General features: G+C 42.3%; 1 protein-coding gene across 4 annotated transcripts in view; it reads left to right on the top strand.

Moving 5' to 3' along the window:
• Positions 1-8,502: 8,502 nt before the first annotated feature.
• Positions 8,503-22,969, top strand: part of LOC138948940 (Golgi membrane protein 1-like) — a 29,475-nt gene continuing 15,008 nt past the window's right edge. For all 4 annotated transcript variants that reach the window (XM_070320635.1, XM_070320618.1, XM_070320627.1 and 1 more), the window contains exons 1-6: positions 8,503-9,005; positions 12,436-12,490; positions 15,494-15,560; positions 17,164-17,289; positions 17,948-17,997; positions 18,635-19,377. In XM_070320635.1, coding sequence (XP_070176736.1) covers positions 8,652-9,005; positions 12,436-12,490; positions 15,494-15,560; positions 17,164-17,289; positions 17,948-17,997; positions 18,635-19,377 — 1,395 coding nt within the window. In that variant the 5' untranslated portion in view covers positions 8,503-8,651. The remainder of the gene's footprint in view (positions 9,006-12,435; positions 12,491-15,493; positions 15,561-17,163; positions 17,290-17,947; positions 17,998-18,634; positions 19,378-22,969) is intronic.

Here is a 22,969-nt window from a genome sequence, read left to right as displayed (position 1 = left end):
AGTCTGCAGGTCTGCAGGAAGTGGTCCGGTGCCTGGTCCGCCTCTTCACAATGGCACAGGGCCGACTGTCTGATGCCGATCCTTTTTAGGTGGCTGTTTAGTCCACAGTGGCCTGTCCGGAGGCGGAAGACAATGGTCTGCTCGTGACGAGTGAGCTGACGGAGGGCATCTTTGTGTGGATTATATCCATTGTTTTTCTTTTTGAAGGTGGAGTTTTGCCTGTTTCGGATTAGGGTCCTGGCTTCACTGTAAGTGAGATCAGAGGGTTGCTGCTCAGTTTTGCTGCCCTCCTTTGCCAGCCGATCCGCCACTTCGTTGCCCACAATCCCCGTGTGTGCAGGGATCCACTGCAGGACAACCGCTGTGGTTTGGGCCAGTGTGTTGATGTTCTGCATCAGGTATTCCATGGTCGAGTCTGGATTGCCCGAACACAAGGCCTGGCCGAGTGCTGACAAAGAGTCTGAAAGAAAGACAGCTTTCTTGGGACGGTTTTCCCACTGCAGGGCTTTCTCTGTGGCTTTGTGGAGTGCCAGAATTTCAGCCTTGTAGTTGGAGCACAATCTCCCTCCGGATGTTGACACGGAGACTGGGGGCAGGCCTGGTTTCTTGATGAATACGCCACATCTTCCGTTTCTTGTGGCGTCTTCAGCTGATCCGTCGGTAAAAATGTGTGTCCATCTAGCTGCAGGGTAGCGCTTGTCGATCTCCTCCATTGTTAGAGCTTTCAGCACAGCGTCACTCTGGTCTCCCTTCACAGTTATGCCAGGGATGGTGGTTCTGACTTCAGCTTTAAGGGTTTTTGGGGGCCAGTTGGTTGGATCAAGTCTCTCGCACAGTTCGATGTTTGCCGTCAAGATGTCAGCCTGCATGCGTTGCTCTTCCTTGACAAGATGGTTCAAGCTTTTCCGTTTTAGCCTGTTCTTTGTCAGGCTTTTTAGTTTGTCATGCAGGGGGTGGTCTGGTAGCCTCTTCATCTTTTCGGCATGTGCAAGAAGCTTGCTTCGCTGTCAGCTCTCAAGGGGTTCAACTCCAACTGTCTTTACCATTGCGGTAATAGGAGTGGATTTCATGGCGCCAAGGATTATCTTGAGGCCAAAGTTTTGGACCCGGTCCAGTTTGTTGGTGTGCGTCTTGGCTGCGGTTGCCCAAGCACTTGCTCCATACTCCAGCACTGGGCGAACTGATCCTGTGTACACAGTCTTCAGTATCTTGGAGTTGGCCCCCCAATGTGTTCCCGAGAGCTTCTTCATCATGGCAAGCCGCTTGATCCCCCTTTTCTCCATGTCTTCGATCTGGGGCTTCCAAGAGAGACGTGGATCCAGTTTTACCCCGAGAAAAGTGGGAGTCTCAACTTGGGGCAGGGTTCTGTCGCCAAGCTTGATGGTGACTTTCTCTTTGGTGGTGGAGAGCGAGAACACAGTAGCCTGAGTTTTGACTTCGTTGACCTGAAGACCCCAATCTTCTGTCCACTGGTGTACGTCATGCACGGCGGTCTGGATCCTGCATGCTGCAGACGTGGCCAGGTCTGCTGCACTCCAGATGGCAAGATCATCTGCATGCAGAGTGTTGGAGACATGGCGGGGGAGAACAGTGGTGATGTTGTTGATGTACAGGAGAAAGGGAGTTGGTGATACAACGCCTCCCTGGGGAACTCCTTCTCTCATCTTCACACTGTGGCTCAAGTGTCCGTCCAACTTGACTCTTGCTGATCGTTCATGCAGGAAGCCCCGGATCCATCTGAACATCCTTCCAGAAAGCCCGTTCTCGAGCAACTTCAGTAGAAGGCCCTCTCTCCACACTTTGTCAAAAGCCTTCGTCAGGTCAAAGACTGAACACGGCGACGACTTTTTTCTTTTCCTGAAACGCATTTTCTATGTCTTGGGCAATGAGGGCTAGCTGGTCTTCTGTGCTTCTGTGCCTTCTGTATCCAGTTTGTGTTGGTGACAGAATGTTACGGTCTTCAAGAAAGTAAAGGAGCCTTCTGTTGATCACTCTCTCCAAGAGTTTGCCCAGGCAGCTGAGGAGACTGATTGGGCGGTAGCTGTTTGGGTTCTTCTTTTCTTTTCCCTTCTTGTGGATAGGGATGATGGTTGTCAGTCGCTGGGGGTGGGCCCCTTTGAGGCTGGGGGCCCGGCATCGTCTCTGCCTGGCTTCCCACAGAGACGACACCATCACGTTTCAATGATGTAGACACAACCATATTTGTCGGTGATGCGTAGACACTCGGTTCTCACCTCACCCTGAAGGTCAGTGTCTTCCGTCTTCGGTAGGCCTTCGTGGGTGTGATTTTGGACTTTTCCTTGTCCTAGACAAGTTTCCTCACACGGATTCCGGCCCTCATCTGGCCGGGTTTGACTTCCGAGTGTCCTTCTCCTAGGAAAGCTGCCTGTCAGGGCTGACGAGTCTTTCCAACCCGGCGCTTGTGAAAGCAGCAAAACATGGGGCATCTTCATCCGCTAAAACAGCCGTTGGGAGCTCCTCGTCCGCCTGTTTTACCGTTGGGATGTGATATGTGGGATGTGAGGGTCCTCTTCCGCCTTCACAGCCGTTGGGAGTACACTCTCCTCGTCCGCCTGGTCAGCCGTTGGGACGTAGAGTCTTTGTAGGTAACCCATACCTGGGGGTTTGGTTCATGGGCGCCAGGGCGTGTCCACACACCGGTGGGCCTGCATGCCGCATGTTTGGGGCCAAACCTCCTCCGCGCCCTTGCAATTCTGCCTGGGGACTTATAAGGCCCCCAGTTACCACCGAACACCTCATGGAGGGTTGCTTTAAAGCTTGCATAGGACTTGTACTGGCAGGGAGAGACTTACGCAAGGCTGCTCTCTTTTTCGCCGGTGCTGCAAGCAGCTTGGCTAGCCGGCGGTGAAGGCTGAAAGCGGGATGTGACAAGCTCATGTATGTACTGTGGTAAAAACAGCGATAGTAAGCCGTGTTTACAATTGACAGATAAGATAGTGCCAAAACAGGATGAAATGACGGACACAATGTGTGTTTTGGAAGATGAGAATGCAAAGCCAAGTATTAATGCACACATGAAGAGTGAGACTGAAGTGAAAGTAGGTCAAGTGGAGGAAGAGTGTGAGAATGATGTTGATGCAGAGTGTTTGTCCCAAGACGAAAACAAAGTGCATGATGTTGATACGGATTGGGAGTCCGAGGTGGCTGTGTGTATGTCCCAAGATGATAACAATGCGCATGCTTATGATGAAAAGGGACGTGAGACTGATGTTGCTGTGTGTTTGCCCAAAGATGAAAACAATGTACATGTTTTTGAAGATAAGAGTTTGGAGACCGAGGTAGCTATGTGTATGTCCCAGAATGCAAACAATGTTCACTATTTTGATGCCAAGGTTTGTGAGAACGATACTGATGTGTGTATGACCCACCTGGGGCGGGGATATAGCTCAGTTGGTAGCGCGCTGGATTTGTATTCAGTTGGCCGCTGTCAGCGTGAGTTCGATCCCAGGTTCGGCGGAAATTTATTTCACAGAGTCAACTTTGTGTGCAGACTCTCTTCGGTGTCCGAACCTCCCCCCGTGTACACTACATTGGGTGTGCACGTTAAAGATCCCACGATTGACAAAAGGGTCTTTCCTGGCAAAATTGCTTAGGCACAGTTAATAATTGTCTACCTATACCCGTGTGACTTGGAATAATAGGCCGTGAAAGGTAAATATGCGCCGAAATGGCTGCAATCTACTGGCCGTATAAAATTTCATCTCACACGGCATCACTGCAGAGCGCCTAGAACTGTACCCACGGAATATGCGCGATAAAAGACTCATTGATTGATTGATTGATTGACCCAATATAAAAATAGTGTGCATGATTCTGACAGTAAGGGTTGCGAGAATTATGTTGCTGTGGCTATGACTCAACATGAAAACAGCGTGCATGCTATTGAAGATAAGGGCTGGGAGAATGATGATGCTGGGTTTATTCCCCAAAATGAAAATAATGTGCATGATTTAGAGAATGATTGTGAGAATGATGTTGTGTGTTCGCACCAAGAAGAAAACAATGTGCATGAGTTTGAAGATAAGGGTTGTGAAAGTGATGAGGCTGTTTGTATGTCCCTAGAGGAAAACAATGTGCATGACTTTGCAGATATGGGTTGTGCGAAGGATGATGCTGAAGGCATGTACCAAGATGTAAACAATGTGTATGACTTTACAGATAACGGTCGTGTGAATGATGGTGCTGCAGGAATACCCCAAATTGGAAATCATGTGCATGACTTAGCATTAACGGTGACTGGGGTGATGATGGCGGTAAAGAGGGAGGCGAAGAGAGAGTGGTGAAGGTCTGTGGTGATACTGACGATGTTGATGTGTATACAAATGCTTCTGATGTTTATATTTTGCATGACTCTCTGGATGTTGGCAATGCGCATGAAATGGATAATGTTGTTGTAATGTCAGATGTTGATGTTCACTTTGACTCGTTAGATGTTGAGAATGTATGTAACAAATCTACTGTTGAAATAGATGTACATAATGGTAATAGTGAGATTGGAGATTCCTTTAGTACTGAATATAGTATTGAGGATAACCCTGATATACTCTCATGCTTAGCGCTTAATGTCTGTGGAATCACTTCAAAGCTAAAATTTCCTGAATTTGTCAAATTTATTGCTAAATATGACATTATTTGTTTTAGCGAGAGCAAACTTGATGATGTTGATGAGATTAACATTCCAGGATACATAGCATTTTATAAGAATAGAGGAAAATTTCGCAGAAAATCAGGTGGTGTATTAGTTTTAATACGGGAAGTGTTTGCTAATAATATAACTATTTTTGAAGAAAAAAAGCTGTCACATAAGATAAAAGAAGAGATGAAAATATGGTATAGATTTTTGGATGTAGAAATGTGTGAGAATGCGCTATTTTTTAAGTTAGATAAGAAAATACTTGGCCGTGACACCCTTTTCTGTGCTTTATATATTCCCCCAGAAGGATCACCTTACCATAATAAAGATGTTTATGCTGAATTAGAAGAGGTGTACATGCAGTTTGGGGTAGATAATGATTATGTCTGTCTCTTAGGAGACTTAAATTCCCGCACTGGTCATCTGAGTGAAATGTTGTATGAAGATGATCAGCATTCAGAAGGTTTTGTTGATAATGACTTGTTTGACTCTGATGAGGTTTGTACTCTAATAGGTGAGCGGGCATCACAGGATAATAATACTAATAACCTTGGTTTTAAATTGATTGATTTTTGTAAAATGACTGGCTTAGTTATTGCTAATGGTAGAGTTGGCGATGATACTGGGGTTGGTAAATGCACATGTAAGGATAAGAGCGTTGTTGATTATTGCATCTTGTCAAAAGATCTGTTCTCGAAAGTTAAATATTTTTCTGTGATGGAATTTTGTGAAATTTATTCTGACGTACACTGTCCTGTTGTTTTGCATTTATTAAAACAGAATGAAGTACGCGCTAATGATTGCCTAGCAGACGATGTGAAAAAAACCAAAAATGAAGATTTGCTGTCTAAAAGTAGAGATAAGGGTAACAAGTACACAAAACCAAAATGGGACAATAACAATGGGACCAAGTTAGCTTTTGTAGTTAATCTGAATGAGGATGATATTTATACTGTTGAAACTAAATTACAAGATATGCTAGCTACAATTAGTGAGAGTACGACGTGACAACAGATGACGTTGATAGTGTTACTAATAAGATTTGTGATATTCTAAATTGTTCTGCTGAGAAAATCGGTGTAATTAAAGAACAAAAAGTTACGAAAAAGCCACGTTCAAAGAAATTCAAACTCCAACAACCATGGTTTAGTGCAATATGCAAAGAGAAAAGAAAAATATTTTTACATGCGAAAAATAAAGCAAGACGCTTTAAAAATGCGTTCAATGAACATCAAAAAAAGAGTGCTTTTAATGAATACAAAAAGACAATAAAAAAGGAATGCAAGTTGTATCATAATGAGTTCGTTAAAACTTTGAGAAAGTTAAGAAGTAATGACCCGAAAGCATACTGGAATCTTCTAAATAAAAAAAAAAATAAAAAAAATAATTCCAAAACTAACTATCCAACTTGTTCGGAGTTTTTCGAACATTTCAATAAACTACAAGAGTGTGATGAAAATGAAATGGATGATAGTAATGAACCTTTAAATGAAGCAAGTAATGAATTTCTTAATGCGCCTTTTACAAAGGAGGAAGTTATCAAATGTATAGACAAGCTGAAAAACAATAAGGCATGCGGTCAAGATAAAATAATTAATGAGTATTCAAAAGCGTCACATGATCAAATGATTGATATTTATGTATTGTTGTTTAATGTTGTTTTGCAGTCAGGAAAGGTTCCAACACAATGGGCTGTAGGCGAAATTATTCCATTGTACAAAAATAAAGGCTCCCAAGCTGACCCCACAAATTATAGCGATTCAGACCAAACTACTGGACCGATCTTTATGAAATTTGACATGAGAGTTCCTGGGAATGATATCCCCGGATTTTTTTTCCTTTTTTCGATAAATGTCTTTGATGACGTCATATCCGGCTTTTTGTAAAAGTTGAGGCGGCACTGTCACACCCTCATTTTTCAATCAAATTGATTGAAATTTTGGCAAAGCAATCTTCGACGAAGGCCGGGGTTTGGTATTGCATTTCAGCTTGGTGGCTTAAAAACTAATGAGTGAGTTTGGTCATTAAAAATCGGAAACTTGTAATTAAAATTATTTTTTTTATTAAACGATCCAAAAACAATTTCATCTTATTTTTCGTCATTTGCTGATTCCAAAAACATATAAATATGTTATGTTTGGATTAAAAACAAGCTCTAAAATTTAAAAAAATAAAAATTATGATCAAAATCAAATTTCCGAAATTGATTTAAAAACAATTTCATCTTATTCCTTGTCGGTTCCTGATTCCAAAAACATATAGATATGATATGTTTGGATTAAAAACACGCTCAGAAAGTTAAAACGAAGAGAGGTACAGAAAAGCGTGCTATGCAGCACAGCGAAACCACTGCAGCGCTGAACAGGCTCGTCAGTTTCACTCCGTTTCAGTTGCACAAGCGGCAGACTACGGTCATTGTGAAAAAATGCAGTGCGTTCAGTTTCATTCTGTGAGTTCGACTGAGCTTGACTAAATGTTGTATTTTCGCCTTACGCGACTTGTTTTAACTTTCTGAGCGTGTTTTTAATCCAAACATATCATATCTATATGTTTTTGGAATCAGGAACCGACAAGGAATAAGGTGAAAGTGTTTTTAAATCGATTTCGGAAATTTAATTTTGATCATAATTTTTGGCTCACGAAGCCGGTGTAGCCTATGCGATCGTAACTTTGTCTGTCTGTGCGTTTGTGCGTGTGTGTGTGTGTGTGTTTGTGCGTGTGTATGTCTGTGGTAGAAACTTTAACATTTCCGAGTCTATGTGTGAGTGGTTATCCAAGACTATGGATAAAGCTCGCATAAGATTACGTCACGGTCAAAAGTGTTTGACGTCAATTAATGCATCATGACGGCATGCCTCCCTGTAGTCTTTCTCTCTCGCGTGGTGTGTGTGGTCTCGGTCATTGTTATTTTGAGCGGGCCGAGACTATTTGGCAGTCGTGTCCCTGTAAGTAGGCTACATGCAGACAGACAGATCTAGATCTAATGTCTCGCTTTCTTGCACAGTTTCACCTATGCTCTTTCTGTGTGTGTGTGTGTGTATGTGTGACGGAGTGATTGAGTTTGTGTTACTGTTTGTCTATTTCTTACGTGAGCCTTGAAGGCTTCGCCTCTTGTTATATTTTTAACTTTCAGAGCTTGTTTTTAATCCAAATATAACATATTTATATGTTTTTGGAATCAGGAAATGATGTAGAATAAGATGAACGTAAATTTGGATCGTTTTATAAAAAAAAATAATTACAATTTTCAGATTTTTAATGACCAAAGTCATTAATTAATTTTTAAGCCACCAAGCCGAAATGCAATACTGAAGTCCGGCCTTCGTCGAAGATTGCTTTACAAAAATTTCAATCAATTTGATTGAAAAATGAGGGTGTGACAGTCAGTGCCGCCTCAACTTTTACAAAAAGCCGGATATGACGTCATCAAAAGTATTTATCGAAAAAAAAACAACAACGTCCGGGGATATCATACCCAGGAACTCTCATGTCAAATTTTATAATGATCGGTCCAGTAGTTTGGTCTGAATCGCTCTACACACACACACACGCACAGACACAGACACACACACACACACACACACACACACACACACACACACACACACACAGTGTCACACACACACACACACACACACACACACGTGACACACTCACACACACACACACACACACACAATATATACACATACACCACGACCCTCGTCTCGATTCCCCCTCTATGCTAAAACATTTAGTCAAAACTTGACTAAATGTAAAAAGAGTCATTTGCTTGCCTATAATTTTTTACGAATTCTGTTCCGTTGCCAGATCCAAGACTACGTAACAAATCTTGGCCCGATCCACCTTTTACACTTCTTCCGCCATCTCACGACGGAGACGCAACAACACGACAACTGGCAGTCAACGTGTCCCGAGCAAGATCGATTTCAATCTTTACTCCTGTAGCTTGGTGATAAAGTTTTGGTGTGTGCATTGACGGATCGGCCTCTTTGAAATGAGTGGCAACGGACGAGGCAACATGCGGCCGACGAGCAGATCTCCACCTTTTCTCGTGGTTGGACTTTTGGTTGCGATGTGCATTCTTGCCTTCAACTATTGGAATGTTTCGAGTAAAAATGGTGAACTTACAAGGCAAATGGAAAGTCTTCAAGTAGACTTCCGTGCTGTGTCTGACAAACATTTAACAGTGGAAAAACGCGCCGCTGAGTTAGCTTCACAGTTGTCAGACTTGCAAACGAAAGGAAATCAGCTCCAGAATGGTTTGTCAGTGAAAAATGACGAAGTATCCAAGTTGAGCTCTGATGTGGAAAACTTGAAAAGTCAGCTGCAAAAATCCACAGAATCGTTGGTAATACTTTTTTTGTGTTTAAGATAGTGATGTAGTCGATGTTTGTGCAGCAACCTCAATAACAAGTACATTAAACAAAAATCACACTTAGCACATTATTTATTTATTTATTAAGGAGATTTCTATAACGCATAACTAAAAGCACTATTACATGTATGTCATGATGTATTCTATTTACTTCAAGTTCTATCTCAAATTTCGTTTTACATTAGGCCAAAAAAAATAATAGGTGTGGTTACGGTAACATAGCCAAAAAAAATAGGGTAGGTAGGTAGGCAATCACTTTTTTTTTTTTTTAACTTTTTTTTCTAATGTGTACAAATTAAACCTACTTGACAGGGAAATAAGTGTGCGACTCGGGCGCTTTCGCTTTCATTGCGTTTTTTGCACTCGTTTTTTTTTTTTTTGTTTTGACAAATGTAATAAAAAGTTATAGGATCGGCCCCTAAAAATAGGGTAGGTCGGGTTACCGTAACCACACCTATTTTTTTTTTAGGCCTTAAAGGAGACCATTAAGGGGGGGGGGGGGGGGGGGGTCAACAGTTCTTCTTGAATTGTTACTGTATTCTGTTTTGGGTGTTTTTTTCTTCTGATTTTGTTTGAATAGCTAGGGTACGGGGTAATGTTAGTGGTGATCCATTGTAAAATTGTCTTCTGTTGGACCGCGCCCCTACAAATATGAAATGAAAATTGTAAGCTTGAAGTCAGTTAGATTTACGTGTACACACACATTTCCATCGTTTTAAAAATTTGAAACTAGTTCAGTCAACTGCAGAGAGCCAAGGCATATTTGGGTATGATAGGCTGGGCTTAAAAATGCAGTAGTCATTTGAAATGAATTGCAGGCGTTGTCAAAACACACAAACTGAGACCAACGTACGTTGTTGTTTAGTTCAAATTCTTGCAGCTTGAAAAAACAATTGTACTTTCTGCTAGCAAGTACATGCCAGTGAAAAGCTAGTGACTTGCACACATCGTTTAAATGACGCAGTAGAGTGTCAATCTTCATATTTAACTGTCTAAAGCTGAATAATCAGCCATTTCACAAAATGTTCAGTCAGAAGATTGAACTGTGTCTGTATGCATGCCCCTGAAATGTATTCTAACTGCATGTATTTGGGAATAGGAATTTGCAAGTCAAAGAGGCTCAAGGAAGGAGAAACTTATCAGAAAAGAATTCGTTGAACTTCCACAAGTAGCCTGCTGATCACAGATCAGTATTTGTTTTCAGTCTGTGTAGAAATTAAGGTAAGCAACTACAGTCTAACCCATCTATAACGACAACCCATGTGACCGACTAAAAGTGGTCATTACAGGCAGGTGGTCACAATGGAAATTATGTGAATTATACGGAAATAAAATACTAGTTGGGGATTCTTCGGGTTAAGGCCAAAAAGAACAAGTCGCGTAAGGCGAAAACACAACATTTAGTCAAGTAGCTGTCGAACACACAGAATGAAACTGAACGCAATGCCATTTTTCAGCAAGACCGTATACTCGTAGCATCGTCAGTCCACCGCTCATGGCAAAGGCAGTGAAATTGACAAGAAGAGCGGGGTAGTAGTTGCGCTAAGAAGGATAGCACGCTTTTCTGTACCTCTCTTTGTTTTAACTTTCTGAGCGTGTTTTTAATCCAAACATATCATATCTATATGTTTTTGGAATCAGGAACCGACAAGGAATAAGATGAAAGTGTTTTTAAATTGATTTGGACAATTTAATTTTGATAATAATTTTTATATATTTAATTTTCAGAGCTTGTTTTTAATCCAAATATAACATATTTATATGTTTTTGGAATCAGAAAATGATGGAGAATAAGATGAACATAAATTTGGATCGTTTTATAAATTTTTATTTATTTTTACAATTTTCAGATTTTTAATGACCAAAGTCATTAATTAATTTTTAAGCCACCAAGCTGAAATGCAATACCGAAGTCGGGGCTTCGTCGAAGATTACTTGACCAAAATTTCAACCAATTTGGTTGAAAAATGAGGGCGTGACAGTGCCGCCTCAACTTTCACGAAAAGCCGGATATGACGTCATCAAAGACATTTATCAAAAAAATGAAAAAAACGTTCGGGGATTTCATACCCAGGAACTCTCATGTCAAATTTCATAAAGATCGGTCCAGTAGTTTAGTCTGAATCGCTCTACACACACACACACAGGCACATACACCACGACCCTCGTCTTGATTCCCCCCTACAAAACTTGACTAAATATAAAAATATGTCTGTTTCCGGTAACCCGACTGACCCTACTTTTAAGCGCCGACCCTAAAGATTTGTTTTCGCTTTTCGCACCAGAAAATAAAAACGGGAGGTAATCGGTCGATGAGACTTCACAATCGAAGAGACTTACCTCCCGTTTCCGTCGTCACGCGAAAAAAACATGGCGGCCAATGACGCCGGGGGGGAAAAAACCCCGTAAAAAGACGTTAACAAAACGTAAGAAAAAGGTGTTTTAAAAATTAAAAAAAAACACCGACCCACCCTATTTTTTTCTGCGATGTTACCGGAAACAGACATATTTTACTTTTTGGCCTAATGGTGAGCCTGTCGTTGTTCTCGAGAGGTGGTCACCATGGCAGGTTCAGCTGTGTTGCCCTCGTGGAAATTCAGGTTGCTTCCCCCTTGAAAAAGCAAGTTGCCTTACACTAAAAATTGTTCCCCTGAATGAGTTCGTTTATGTTTTTCAAGCCCTGAGACTTGCTGCACATGCACATGGGGGTCTTTATCGTGCGCATGTAATGATGTATGCTCACAGGGGCTGGTGTTTGGACACCGACAAGTCTGCACAAAGTGGACTCTGGGAATGTAATCTCTTGCCGAACCCACGATGATAGTTCTTTGCTATCCACCTGACAAAGCTATAATGATAATTTTGATATTCATGTTCATATTTCTTTGTGTATAATAAACTGGTTTACATGACGTAATGTACTTTACACTTTTTTTTTTCTTCTTTTTTTTCATTTTCATTACTTTATTGTCCCATCGCTGGGAAATTCGGGTCGCTTCCTCCCAGTGGAAAGCTAGCAGCAACGGAGTCGCGCTACCCAGGTGTCTGCGTGTTTAGGTGTAATTCAGCCACCTGCACTTATGGCAGAATGACCATGTCTTTTACGTGCCATTGTGATGACACGGGGGTGGGACATAGCTTCCGTCTCTGGGTCTGCACATAAAGTTGACCCGTGTCCGTCCCGGCCCGAATTAGAACCTGCAACCTTCCGATCACAAGTCCAGTGCTCTACCAACTGAGCTACCGGGCCCCCTTCTGTCATGCATGCCCTTAGCAAGGTAGCAATTGTCTAGTGTGAACTGGCACAGCGTGATAGTGATACAGGTCTGTATACATGTTTAAAACGTTAATATTCAATATAAGCTACAAGTACAAATTGATCAATATTTTTTTCCATTTGCAGCAACAGGCTCAGAGTGAAGCACAGCAAGCGCAGCAGGAGAAGAGCTCAGTAAATGGTATGCAGATCACCTCCTTCATTATTAATTTTCAGCTGATGAAAGGGAGATTAGGGGCACAATGAAAGAAATAATGAGTCAGTGATGTCACAAGCCCTCTAAACCCTTCTCCATGTCTTTCCCCTTGGCCCTACGGATTCCCTTTCCTACCATGTACTGTATACCAATCACTCCTGTGTCCCCTCCAGCACACACCATTTTCATACTTTCAAAAAAGAAAATGTGAGTTATAGTATGCTACCAAAAAAAGTTTGAATGAACATGCATGCTTTCTTGAAATTATAAGATTTTGCCTCATGGTTATGGCCTGCTTGAATGGTGGGCGTGGCCTGTGCTCTTTTATACATGTAGGTTGCTGTCTAGCGTGAATAAATGGTGCATGTCCTCAACCCAAAGGATTTACTGACATAGCTGCAAGGCAGATGAATAGATATATTGTCCAATGAAAGTGTACTGCCTTAGATTTGTTCATGAATGTGTGTTGCTAAATGTTTGTGTCCTACTAGCTTTTTGTGTATTAACTGATTCAACTAACTTAGCACAACTGGCTGAACAACATTACATTTAGCATTTGTGGGACTAGGAGTGAATATTCTTACAGGTCTGTATGTACCTATAAAAGTATATATCTCAGAAAGCTCTGCACACAGATACACATCCTTTTACTGTTTCAGTTTTACTGCTGCTATGTACTAACTATATATTTATCCAAAACTTCATCACATGTACAATTTCTTAAGAGATTAGGAAGCCTTCAGACCATTTAGGTTTCATTTTCATTCCTATTACAAGGTTTTCCTCTCTGCGAAATAAAATACAGTGTAATGAGAATGCAACAGTGTACAACAATCACGACAAGCTGTGTATGTTAGCAATCAATTTAAAAGGAAAACCACAGCTGTGTTTCTGTTGTGGGTGACAGCCTCTTCGAATGTTTAAGACATTGTGGGGGGGACCATGCATACTTTATGTTCAGTGTAACAGCTTTCCTCTCATTGATTGCTCACATTGCATGTGGAGTCACATGATGGTAAAAGTGTGCTGGTATAAGCTCTTTCTTCCCCCTCTCCTCATCAGTGGTTCACGCAGTACACCACCACTACCCTCCCCCCAACCCACACAGCACGCTGTTATTGCTCCTTTCGATCTGTCTGTCTCTCTTAAATTTCTGGATCTTATGTCAAGTTATGAGGATGGGAAAATATGGTTGAATGATTACATGTATAGATTTTGTTTAACTAAGTTATGTTACGTTAATTTAATATGTAAAGGAGATCTACAAATTGATATTGTATATATATATATATATATCCCATGACCTCCCTTTGTCTCTGTAAATGTACTCTAGGTATATTTCTTGTTTTTCCATTGTTCTCTTGTTACATCTATGATGTTTAGGGTTAGGGTTATGATGTAACTATTGCACTCTTATAACACATAAAATAGTGGATAAATAAGGGTGCACGAAATACATCATAGTAGTTGGCTCTACTTTCTGTCGTCCTTGACATTCCAAAATGCACATGTACCTGTCGACCGGATGTGCATGGGGTTACCACGCTTTTGAGAACTTAAGCGAGAGTCGTTCAGTGCTATAGCTGAGTTTTAGTCACAGCGTCATAGATTTCATGACGTCTGTCGTCCATCGAGTCATATTCTGGGGACGTAATCTGTTATGTTTCCTTCTGTTCGCTGTTCTATTTCTCTCTTGTGATCAACATGACAAGCCGTATGTGTTTGAGTGTGCGTGCTCGTTGGTGTCGGCTCTCTCAACTAAAGTAAAAACAGAAGTCAAACTAGCAATTGTTAAAAACCCAGTCCGTACGAGGCTCGTGAGTCCCTTGATATTCATCCGCTGGGTCTTGACTGAAATACAAGCCATATAAAAAACCACTCGTGTTGTAACCTCTATGTATATATATACAGAATTCAAGAAACTTTTTTTCCTCTGCACCACTCCACACAATGAAAGCTGGAAAACTTTTTAAAGCTTAAAAAAGCTTATTTATACAACACAATAAAAAGTCCAAAACCAAGCCAGAATGTCGCATCTTTTTAAAAATCCAAATTTTCGGCCCGCAGGCCTTCTTCAAAGGTTCACAGACCAAGCGTCTATAGTTGTGTTGCAACCTTGCTGTGTTGTAACTATTGACGCTTGGTCTGTGAATTTTTGAAGAAGGCCTGCGGGCCGAAAATTTGGATTTTTAAAAAGATTTTTTAAGATGTAACTGTAAGTGTGTGTGTCTGTGGTCGCCATACTTCAGAGATAGCAAGAGGCAGGAACAAGACAGTGAGCTATATATTAGCAATCAATAAAACCACAGCTGTGTTTCTGTTGTGGGTGACAGCCTCTTCGAACGTTTCAGACATTGGGGGGGTGGGGGGGGGGGGGGATGCAAACTTTATTTTCAGTGTACAGCTTTCCTCTCATTGATTGCTCACATTGCATGTGGAGTCACATGATGGTAAAAGTGTGCTGGTATAACTATAAGCTCTCTCTTCCCCCTCTCCTCATCAGTTATTGCTCCTTTCGCTCTGTCTGACTCTCTTAAATTTCTGGATCTTGTGAGGATGGGAACGAATGGTTCAATGTATACATGTATTAATATGAAAAAAGAAATGTACACATTGTATGACCCTGAAGACATAAACCTTGGTTGCACACTCTATTTGACACACTCTCTCTCTATTTCTTTCTCTTTCTCTCAAGTGAAAACCCTGCTGCTTTAGGTCTGCAGATTTATCACACTTCTCTCTGACTTCTGGGTTGAGAAAAACTAATAAAATATAAATTTATTTGGGATCTGGAAACCCTTATTTCCTCCTTTTTGGCCATTTTCTATTCGCTAGTCTGTGACAACATTTTTGCTTCTCTTTCCCTGTCATAGCCTACAATTACATATGTTGTCTCTGCTGCTTCATAGAACACAATTCTGAAATCTGTTTTTCCTTTGTTTGCACATGAATATTGACATGTGAGTTTTTGCATGTTGTCTTTTACAGCTGAACTGGAAAAGGTGAAGGCAGAGCTGATGGAACAGAAGAATGCACCTGTCGTCTGTGATAAAAAGTAAATAGTTTTGATACTCACCAGGCTACCCAATCCTCCGACCCCTTAAACAAAAGCACCAGATTGTTTGTAGCTATAACCACATCAGATTCCTTGTCAACGAAAAAATGTTTTCAGTGCTGAGATTCAGGCTGGGGAATTTTCTGCGAGCAAGCTAATTTCAGAGGAAACCTGATCGGTTTTCCGAGGAAGAAAAATAATCTCAGGGGGGGAAAAACTGCATTAAAATTTAAAAACATAACACAAATTAAGCGCAATATAGCTTCTTCCGAATCTGGCCCGATCAATGATCAATGAAAAATTAAATTTATACAGATTTATGTAGTACAGAAATCCTGATCAATGTGCTATGGTACCCTGTCCAGTAATACTGAAATTTCCTGCCAGGAGAGGTCTGATAACCTCAAGAAAGATCAATTTCGGGGGGGGGGGGGGGGGAGGGCTTTAATACATAGATCTATCTAAATTCATTACTCATGCCCTGGATCGTGGAACGCCTAGTTGTGTCCACCGCAGGCGCTACACACGATTATGTCCCCCGCAAGACCAACCACATGGTAGGTGTCTCCAAATTAATGCTTTAAAATAGTAGATAACCCAGACTTTCTTGTATTGAAGTTTATATCATACGGACCCGTACTTTTTTTTTTGCATTGGATCAGCCAGTTTTCTTACCATTTATACTCTCGTGTACATGTACTACATAAAAGAAGAAATTTCACCAAGACAGGTCAGAAATACTGTCCCCCACTTTAAAAATTATAAAATAACACAAAGCACGGTCAACAGAAGGGCTTAAATCTTTGCTTTGCTTTGCTTGTCAACTTGTGGATACTGCTTTCCATTTTTAAGTTTCAGCTTAGCTTAGTTTAGACTCACGATGGGTACAAAGATCAACAGTGAAATTTGCCAAGGTAAGATCCCCCGCAGCTTGATCAAAAATGCGGGGGACTTCTGGTGTCTGCGGGGTACCTTACCCACTGAGAATCGAGTACCACAAAATAACGCTAGGTTAGAGCAGCTTATCCGCGATGCTGGTGCCCCAAAACGCGCATACAAGTCTGCAAGGTATCGAAGATTGAACTGAGTATTAGAATAGTGATTCAAATGGTAGTTCTGGGTTAATTTGTAAGAAATTGAGACCTCTCTGCATAATTTTCACGGACTTCGGCAGAAAATTGAACGCCACTGTTCACGAGTATACAACAAGACCTAAGTAAAATAATGTACTTACAGCCTAGGCAATTCTGCTTCGGAATATCTATAATAGACAATGTGATCTGCCATAAAATACCTTCACAGGGCAATTCTTTTGCGATATATCAACTCTGCTTCCGCGTGCGGGGGACATAATCATGTGTTGCGCCTGCGGTGGACACAACTAGGCGTTACACGATGCAGGGCGTGATTACTCTGAGACTATTAAATTGTTGCGTGACATGTGAGAAATAATCACATCAATCTTGATTTTAATGGGCAAAGTATTAGAAAAATACATGCTTCCAAAAGAAGAAACGGGAAACGCTTAGAAAGATCGGTCTAGCTATGTTTTGAGTTACGTATGCGCTTATACTCACATTATGATAATATATTTTCATGGCAGCGGCTGCAAAGATGTGATACGGGAAATCGTTGGTGCATTGACGACTCACATTGGCAAACCGGCAGTGGCAGGAGCATTCAAAGACAAACAAGAAGTGATGCAGATTGTCGCCGACTTGCTGGAAGGGTGAGAGCATTTTCTTCTTATAGTCTTTTTGATATTTTCTTCTTCTTCTTCTTCTTTTGCTTCTTCTTCTTCCAAACTTGTTTTTTTTGGAGAGTGGGAGAGTTTTCTGCTGAACATTACTATGGCTGATGGGGTCTATGTCGACCAAAAGAGTGGGATTCCCTGTAGGTGGAGTTCCTGTAGAGGGATTCCTTGTATACAGGGAATCCCACAGGGTGGAGTTTTTCAATAAAACTTGCAAACCATACTCGAATTTCTAAGAAATATCAAAAAAGATCAGGCCTGGGAATGATACGCCTTTTGTCGTAAATACGACGAAGTCCTTTTCTAATTGTGTAAGAAAAGAGCCTCCGTGTGCCTTTAAAAATGCTTAAAACGCAGTATTTTCCCGTCAGTACGCCCAAACCACTTTTACTCATTCCCAGGTCTGAAAGATAGAAAAACATCAAATTCTACCGATGTCGCTAGGCATCACGTGACTTTCAGCGATCTCAGCGAAACGCTACAGGAACTACACCCTGTGGTGTTCCCTGTACACAGGGAATCCACCTACAGGAACTCCACCTCCAGGGAATCCCACTCTTTTGGTCGACATGGACCCCATCAGCATTACTATGTGTTGGTTCAAATAATTATTGACAATGTTTGTGGATTTCAGAGCTGATCAACAACAACAGCAGCAGCAGCAGCAACAACCCCAAGCTCCAGGTAGGACTTTCACTTTATTCTATCTAATAGTCATTTGTGTAGCCCCACACTATGAAACAGTGTGTATCCCTTTCTCCTCTACCATCACACATGTGACAGGGGGACTACTGCATCACCCTTTACAGCAGACTCTCTGCAGAGTTGTCTGTCGGCCTTGACAGCTTGTCGAGTTTTGTTTGTGATGGGGTCTGGCTGCTGCTGTCTCCTTGTACTATGTTCTTGAGAACTTTTGGGCACCCATAAAAGTTTTTTATAGGGCTATTAATTTAGCTCTAAAAAATCAATCTTGTTTAAGTGTCTTTGCCTCCACGGGTAATTCTTGTGCTTCGTGAACTCGGTTACAAAAGGGAGGGAGTCTTCTATGTGCGGGAATGGGGGATGTCTTAAAAGGGATGGAGTCTTTTTATTTTAATGGGGGGTCCACTGTAATGGGACGTGACGAAGGGGAGTCGTATCAAGCATTTTCTTTTCTTGTGTTATAAGCATTTTGTGTTCATTTGTGGATGCAGAAAAGTGACTGTAATGCACAGGAATTTGTATCAAAGACAGTACTTGGGCCATGCCGATCAATCACAGAATCCGGCTCCATAGCCTTAGTGTAATGCTTTAATGATGCGCTTCATTGGACTGTGTGCAGCGGAGGGCCAGCAGAACCCCGACCCCAACAAGGCAGGGGAGCAGCCTGCAGCCAACCAGCCCGCAGCGCCAGGAGGACAGCCACAAGCTCAGGTAGTGGGGCAAGATCCTAATGTGGTTCAGATGATGCAACAACGGCAGCGGCAGCAGCTGTTGGCTGCCGAGGGGCTATCTTATCAGCAGCAGGCAGTGGGTGGTGGTGTAGGTGGTGGGGACAACAATGTCTTGTTGGAGGGTCAGCAGCAGCCTCCCAGGGACAACCTGGTGGACCTCCAGAAGCAGATGGACGCTCTCGTCAACCCGGGCAACAACCATGCCGGCCTCGGACCTGACGGGAAGTTGCCAGAGATCGTACCCCAGAACATCCCCAATCCAGGCAGTGACGAAGGCGCTCTCAACCCTCTCAACCCCAACCCCCTCAACCCTATCGATCCTAATGCCCCAGTGGGCCAAGAGGATGTTGCTGACAATCACCATCTGGACCTCCCGGAAGACGAGATGGACAAGCAGGCAGCGGCTAACCATGGGGCGGAGGACATGGTCAACCTGGGCAATGACTTGCACGACCAGCTGCAAGACCTCAGCAAGAACGAACAAGCTGTGGATGAGAACAAGGGCAAGCTAGTGGAGGATGATGCTGCCAAGGATATGGATGAAGACCCCGACGCACATGACAAGCTCCAGCAGGCCAGGGATGAAGAAGACGAGTTTGAATATGACGAGCACGACCAGAGGAGGATGGAGGTATAAACCCGTGTTTGTGCTGTGGACGTGTTCATCTGGTCCTGGGTGCACATATTAACCAGTCCAGGTTTTTGTTTCTAGAGTCAGTCTGCATGCTCTCAGTGTCTCCTTCCTTCTCTCACGTGGAGGGCTTTCTTCAGAAGAGGAAAGTGGCGTAGAAAAAGGAAATTGGCTTAGATTGTTTGAAGTGTGGTGTACACAGTTCAGCTTACTTAGTTGGTTAGGAGATCTTTAGAATTAGGGGATCTTTGGAAATGATGAAAGCTGAAGTCTGTGTGATCAGAATGTGCTTTTCTTTGTAGAAGGCAAGAACTTAGTTTACAAAACGTAGTTGCTTGCAACTTCTTTGCGCCAATGACAGCTTGTGAAGTTTGAGTCTTTATCCTTCTTCCAATAACATATTTCAAGCAATTGTCAGTAAGATATGATGCTTTTAGAAGCAACAGCTGCAACAGAAATAACCTCTTCTCTATTGGGGGACTTACTTTTTTCATTTGCTTTTTATGCAAAGCGACCTTTTCTGATGCAAGCCCTTTACAAGGTGTGTGGTTGTAATATCACGTAGACCCATGCAGTCTGTATCAGCTTTCCTGCTTTATTAACATACTAACCATTTTCTGCACGTATGCATGTCTCTGTTCTAAGGGTCTCTTGGTAGGTAGTGCATAAAATATGTCACACTAGAGGAATACCCGGCTTCGCCGGGGTGAATCGCGAGACAGAGACAGATAGCGTGGCGGTTCACCACAATCACCTTTGAAGGCGAAGTCCTCTCAAACGGGATTGAGAATTTTAGAGCTTATTTCTAAGCCCTATATTATCTGTTATGGCTTCTCAAATGCCAAAACATACAGACAGACAAAATCCGCCAGACCCCATCACAAACAGAACTCTACAATCCACAGGTGTTGCCTACACACACACACACACACACACAGACACAGAAGCCGTATATATCTATCTCTATATATAAATATATAGAGATAGATGACAGTGGATTTTTCGATAAATAGATTCGACCTTTGCACTTTTACAGTGAGGACAACTTACGGGTACATGCAAGGAAAGCCCACAACTTCTAAGGCGAACAACTCTGCAGAGTCTGCTGTGAAGGGCGACGGTAGTCTCCCTGTCACACTCGACCCCCTTTGAATGAACTTTGTCCCCAAAGTTCCGAACCATGGACCCGCCAAGCTTAGGTCCCTCCCAGGTGGAATGGGAACAGCACGAAAATGATTCAGTGGCCTGAACATTTCATGTCGAGTCCCATCGCTGTCGATGACGCCAAATGTAACCGAGTGTCGAAACACCACAATCACCTTTGAAGGCGAAGTCCACTCAAACGGGATTGAGAATAACTGTTATGGCTTCTCGAAGGAAGGCCTGAACATACAGACACACCAAAGCCGCCAGACCACATCACAAACAGAACTCTACAATCCACAGGTGTTGCCCACACAAACACACAAACACACACACACACACAGAGAAGCCGTATATATATATCTATATCTATAAATATCAGGCATGGGAATTGTCCGCCGAACGGCGGATTTCCGCCGAATTTTTTTTTTGTTCCGCCGAAAAAGCAAAAGTGTCCGCCGAAAAAATAAAGGGGGAGGCAGACAAAAAAAGCACCGGTTACTTTTGCCTTTGCGCAAAAGCCCGCGAAAACTTTCCGTACTTTGTTCCCAGCACTGCTACCGCCCGCCTCAGTTACTTGAACTTTTATGTTTGAAAGTAAACCAGATTGCACAGATTGTGTTACAAGTTACATTTTCCTGTTTGTCTCAACAGATCAATTTTTTAACAAATTTAAACCATATAATACATGTATATATATTTTTTCTTCAAAAAAGCAAAAATTGGTACTAAAAACTCTGATTCTAAAAACAGAATTTAATGGCAAACTTGGAGCTCAGATGACACCAGATTGCACCATCTGGGTTCTTTGGAGAACATTTTTTCCGGGGGGGCATGCCCCCGGACCCCCCTAGTAAAGCTAGGCGCTTCGCGCCGTCGACTTGACGCTTCGCGTCTTCAGTTATAAATTTTCCGCCTTTTTTACAATTTTCAATTCCCATGCCTGAAATATATAGAGATAGATGACAGTGTATTTTTCGCTTGGCTATAAATTGATTTGACCTTTTCACTTTTACGGTAAGGACAACTTACGGGTGCAATGAAAGCGTTCTGGACAGTGCAGTGACATTCTAAAAATAGTAACGTAGTAACGGGAATATGGATTGACGCCACACGAAGGAAGGGAGATAAACGCTGAAAACACTGGAGAAGATAAGGAAGAGTTACTGGGAATGGATCCAGAGAAAAACCAAAATTGGTTCAGCGCTGCGCGCTGAGAGCACGTGTTGAAATATCTCATCGACCAGGTTGTGTCCGGGGTGTAGCTGAATATGGCCACCAAATTTGAAAGGGATCCATGAGAACTTTGGCCGTGCATCGCAGACACACACACGCACACACACACACACACACACACACACACACACACACACACACACACACACACACACACACAAGTCGTATATATATATATAGAAGCAACACAGCATGATGTCATTGTTCAGTTAAACATGTACTTACACACTGAAAAGCGATACTTACACACTGAAAAGCGCTCGCATTTTCCAGTTTTCTTGCTGAAGGCAATTCTTTCAAAAAGTGTTCTCAAACGTTTACAAAATTTGGCTTCATTGGCATGATATGAATGTCAATACTTTATACACAACATTTAGAGCGAACACAGCAGGGTAAAATGATTGATATCTTGCTTGGAAAATGCTGGTAGGTGGTATGCCAACGTATCTGATCATGAAAATAGTATGACTTCTGATATTTCATCGAGTGCAATCCTAATAGGCCAAGTGAGTGGTGGTAAAATTTGAAAAAAAACAAAAAACGACCCTATGCCAGAATGTGCATTTTGACTTCATAATTGCATAAATAATACATCACTGTACTTTCTGGCCAGGGTTGTCACATGGTGGCTGTTTGACTAATTTGTGTTGTTGGACTGTTGTGTTGGCATGTTTCTGTGCTGTGTTGCTTGTGTAGGAAGGCCGTACCATTGTATCCGCCAGCATAGTTTGATATCTTCTTGTCGTTCGCTGTTAGATCGTCAGTCCGGACTGCAGGGCGAAACGTGCTGTCCTCTTTGGGGCCGTATAGCTTCTTTTGCAGCGCTGTCTCCTCTGGCCAGGTGGTGTCCCTCAGAGCACTGTGGTATGGACAAGCCTGCAGGATGTGCTCTGCTGTCTGATTCTTGCCACACGGACATAGGGGGGAGGGAACTAGCTTCAGCTTTGTGGCCATATGATGGTTTAGTCTGTTATGTCCAGTGCGGAGTCTGAGTAGGACGACTTGTTCTTCACGTTGGAGCAGGTGGTAGTCATCTTTCTCCGCTCTGGTTTTCCTCTTGTTTCTGATGATTGTTTTTTTTTCCTTGTACTGCAGCTGGGACGTGAACTGTTCCTTTGAGGCACCTTCCTTGGCAAGGTTGTCTGCAGCCTCGTTTCCTGCTATGTCACAATGAGCTGGCACCCACTGAAGCACGACCCTTTGGTTCTGAGCA

This window comes from Littorina saxatilis, linkage group LG1 (genome assembly GCF_037325665.1).
Source record: "Littorina saxatilis isolate snail1 linkage group LG1, US_GU_Lsax_2.0, whole genome shotgun sequence".
Taxonomy (NCBI): domain Eukaryota; kingdom Metazoa; phylum Mollusca; class Gastropoda; order Littorinimorpha; family Littorinidae; genus Littorina; species Littorina saxatilis.
Note: the sequence above shows the minus strand (reverse complement) of the source record. Positions and strands in the feature narration are given on the sequence as shown.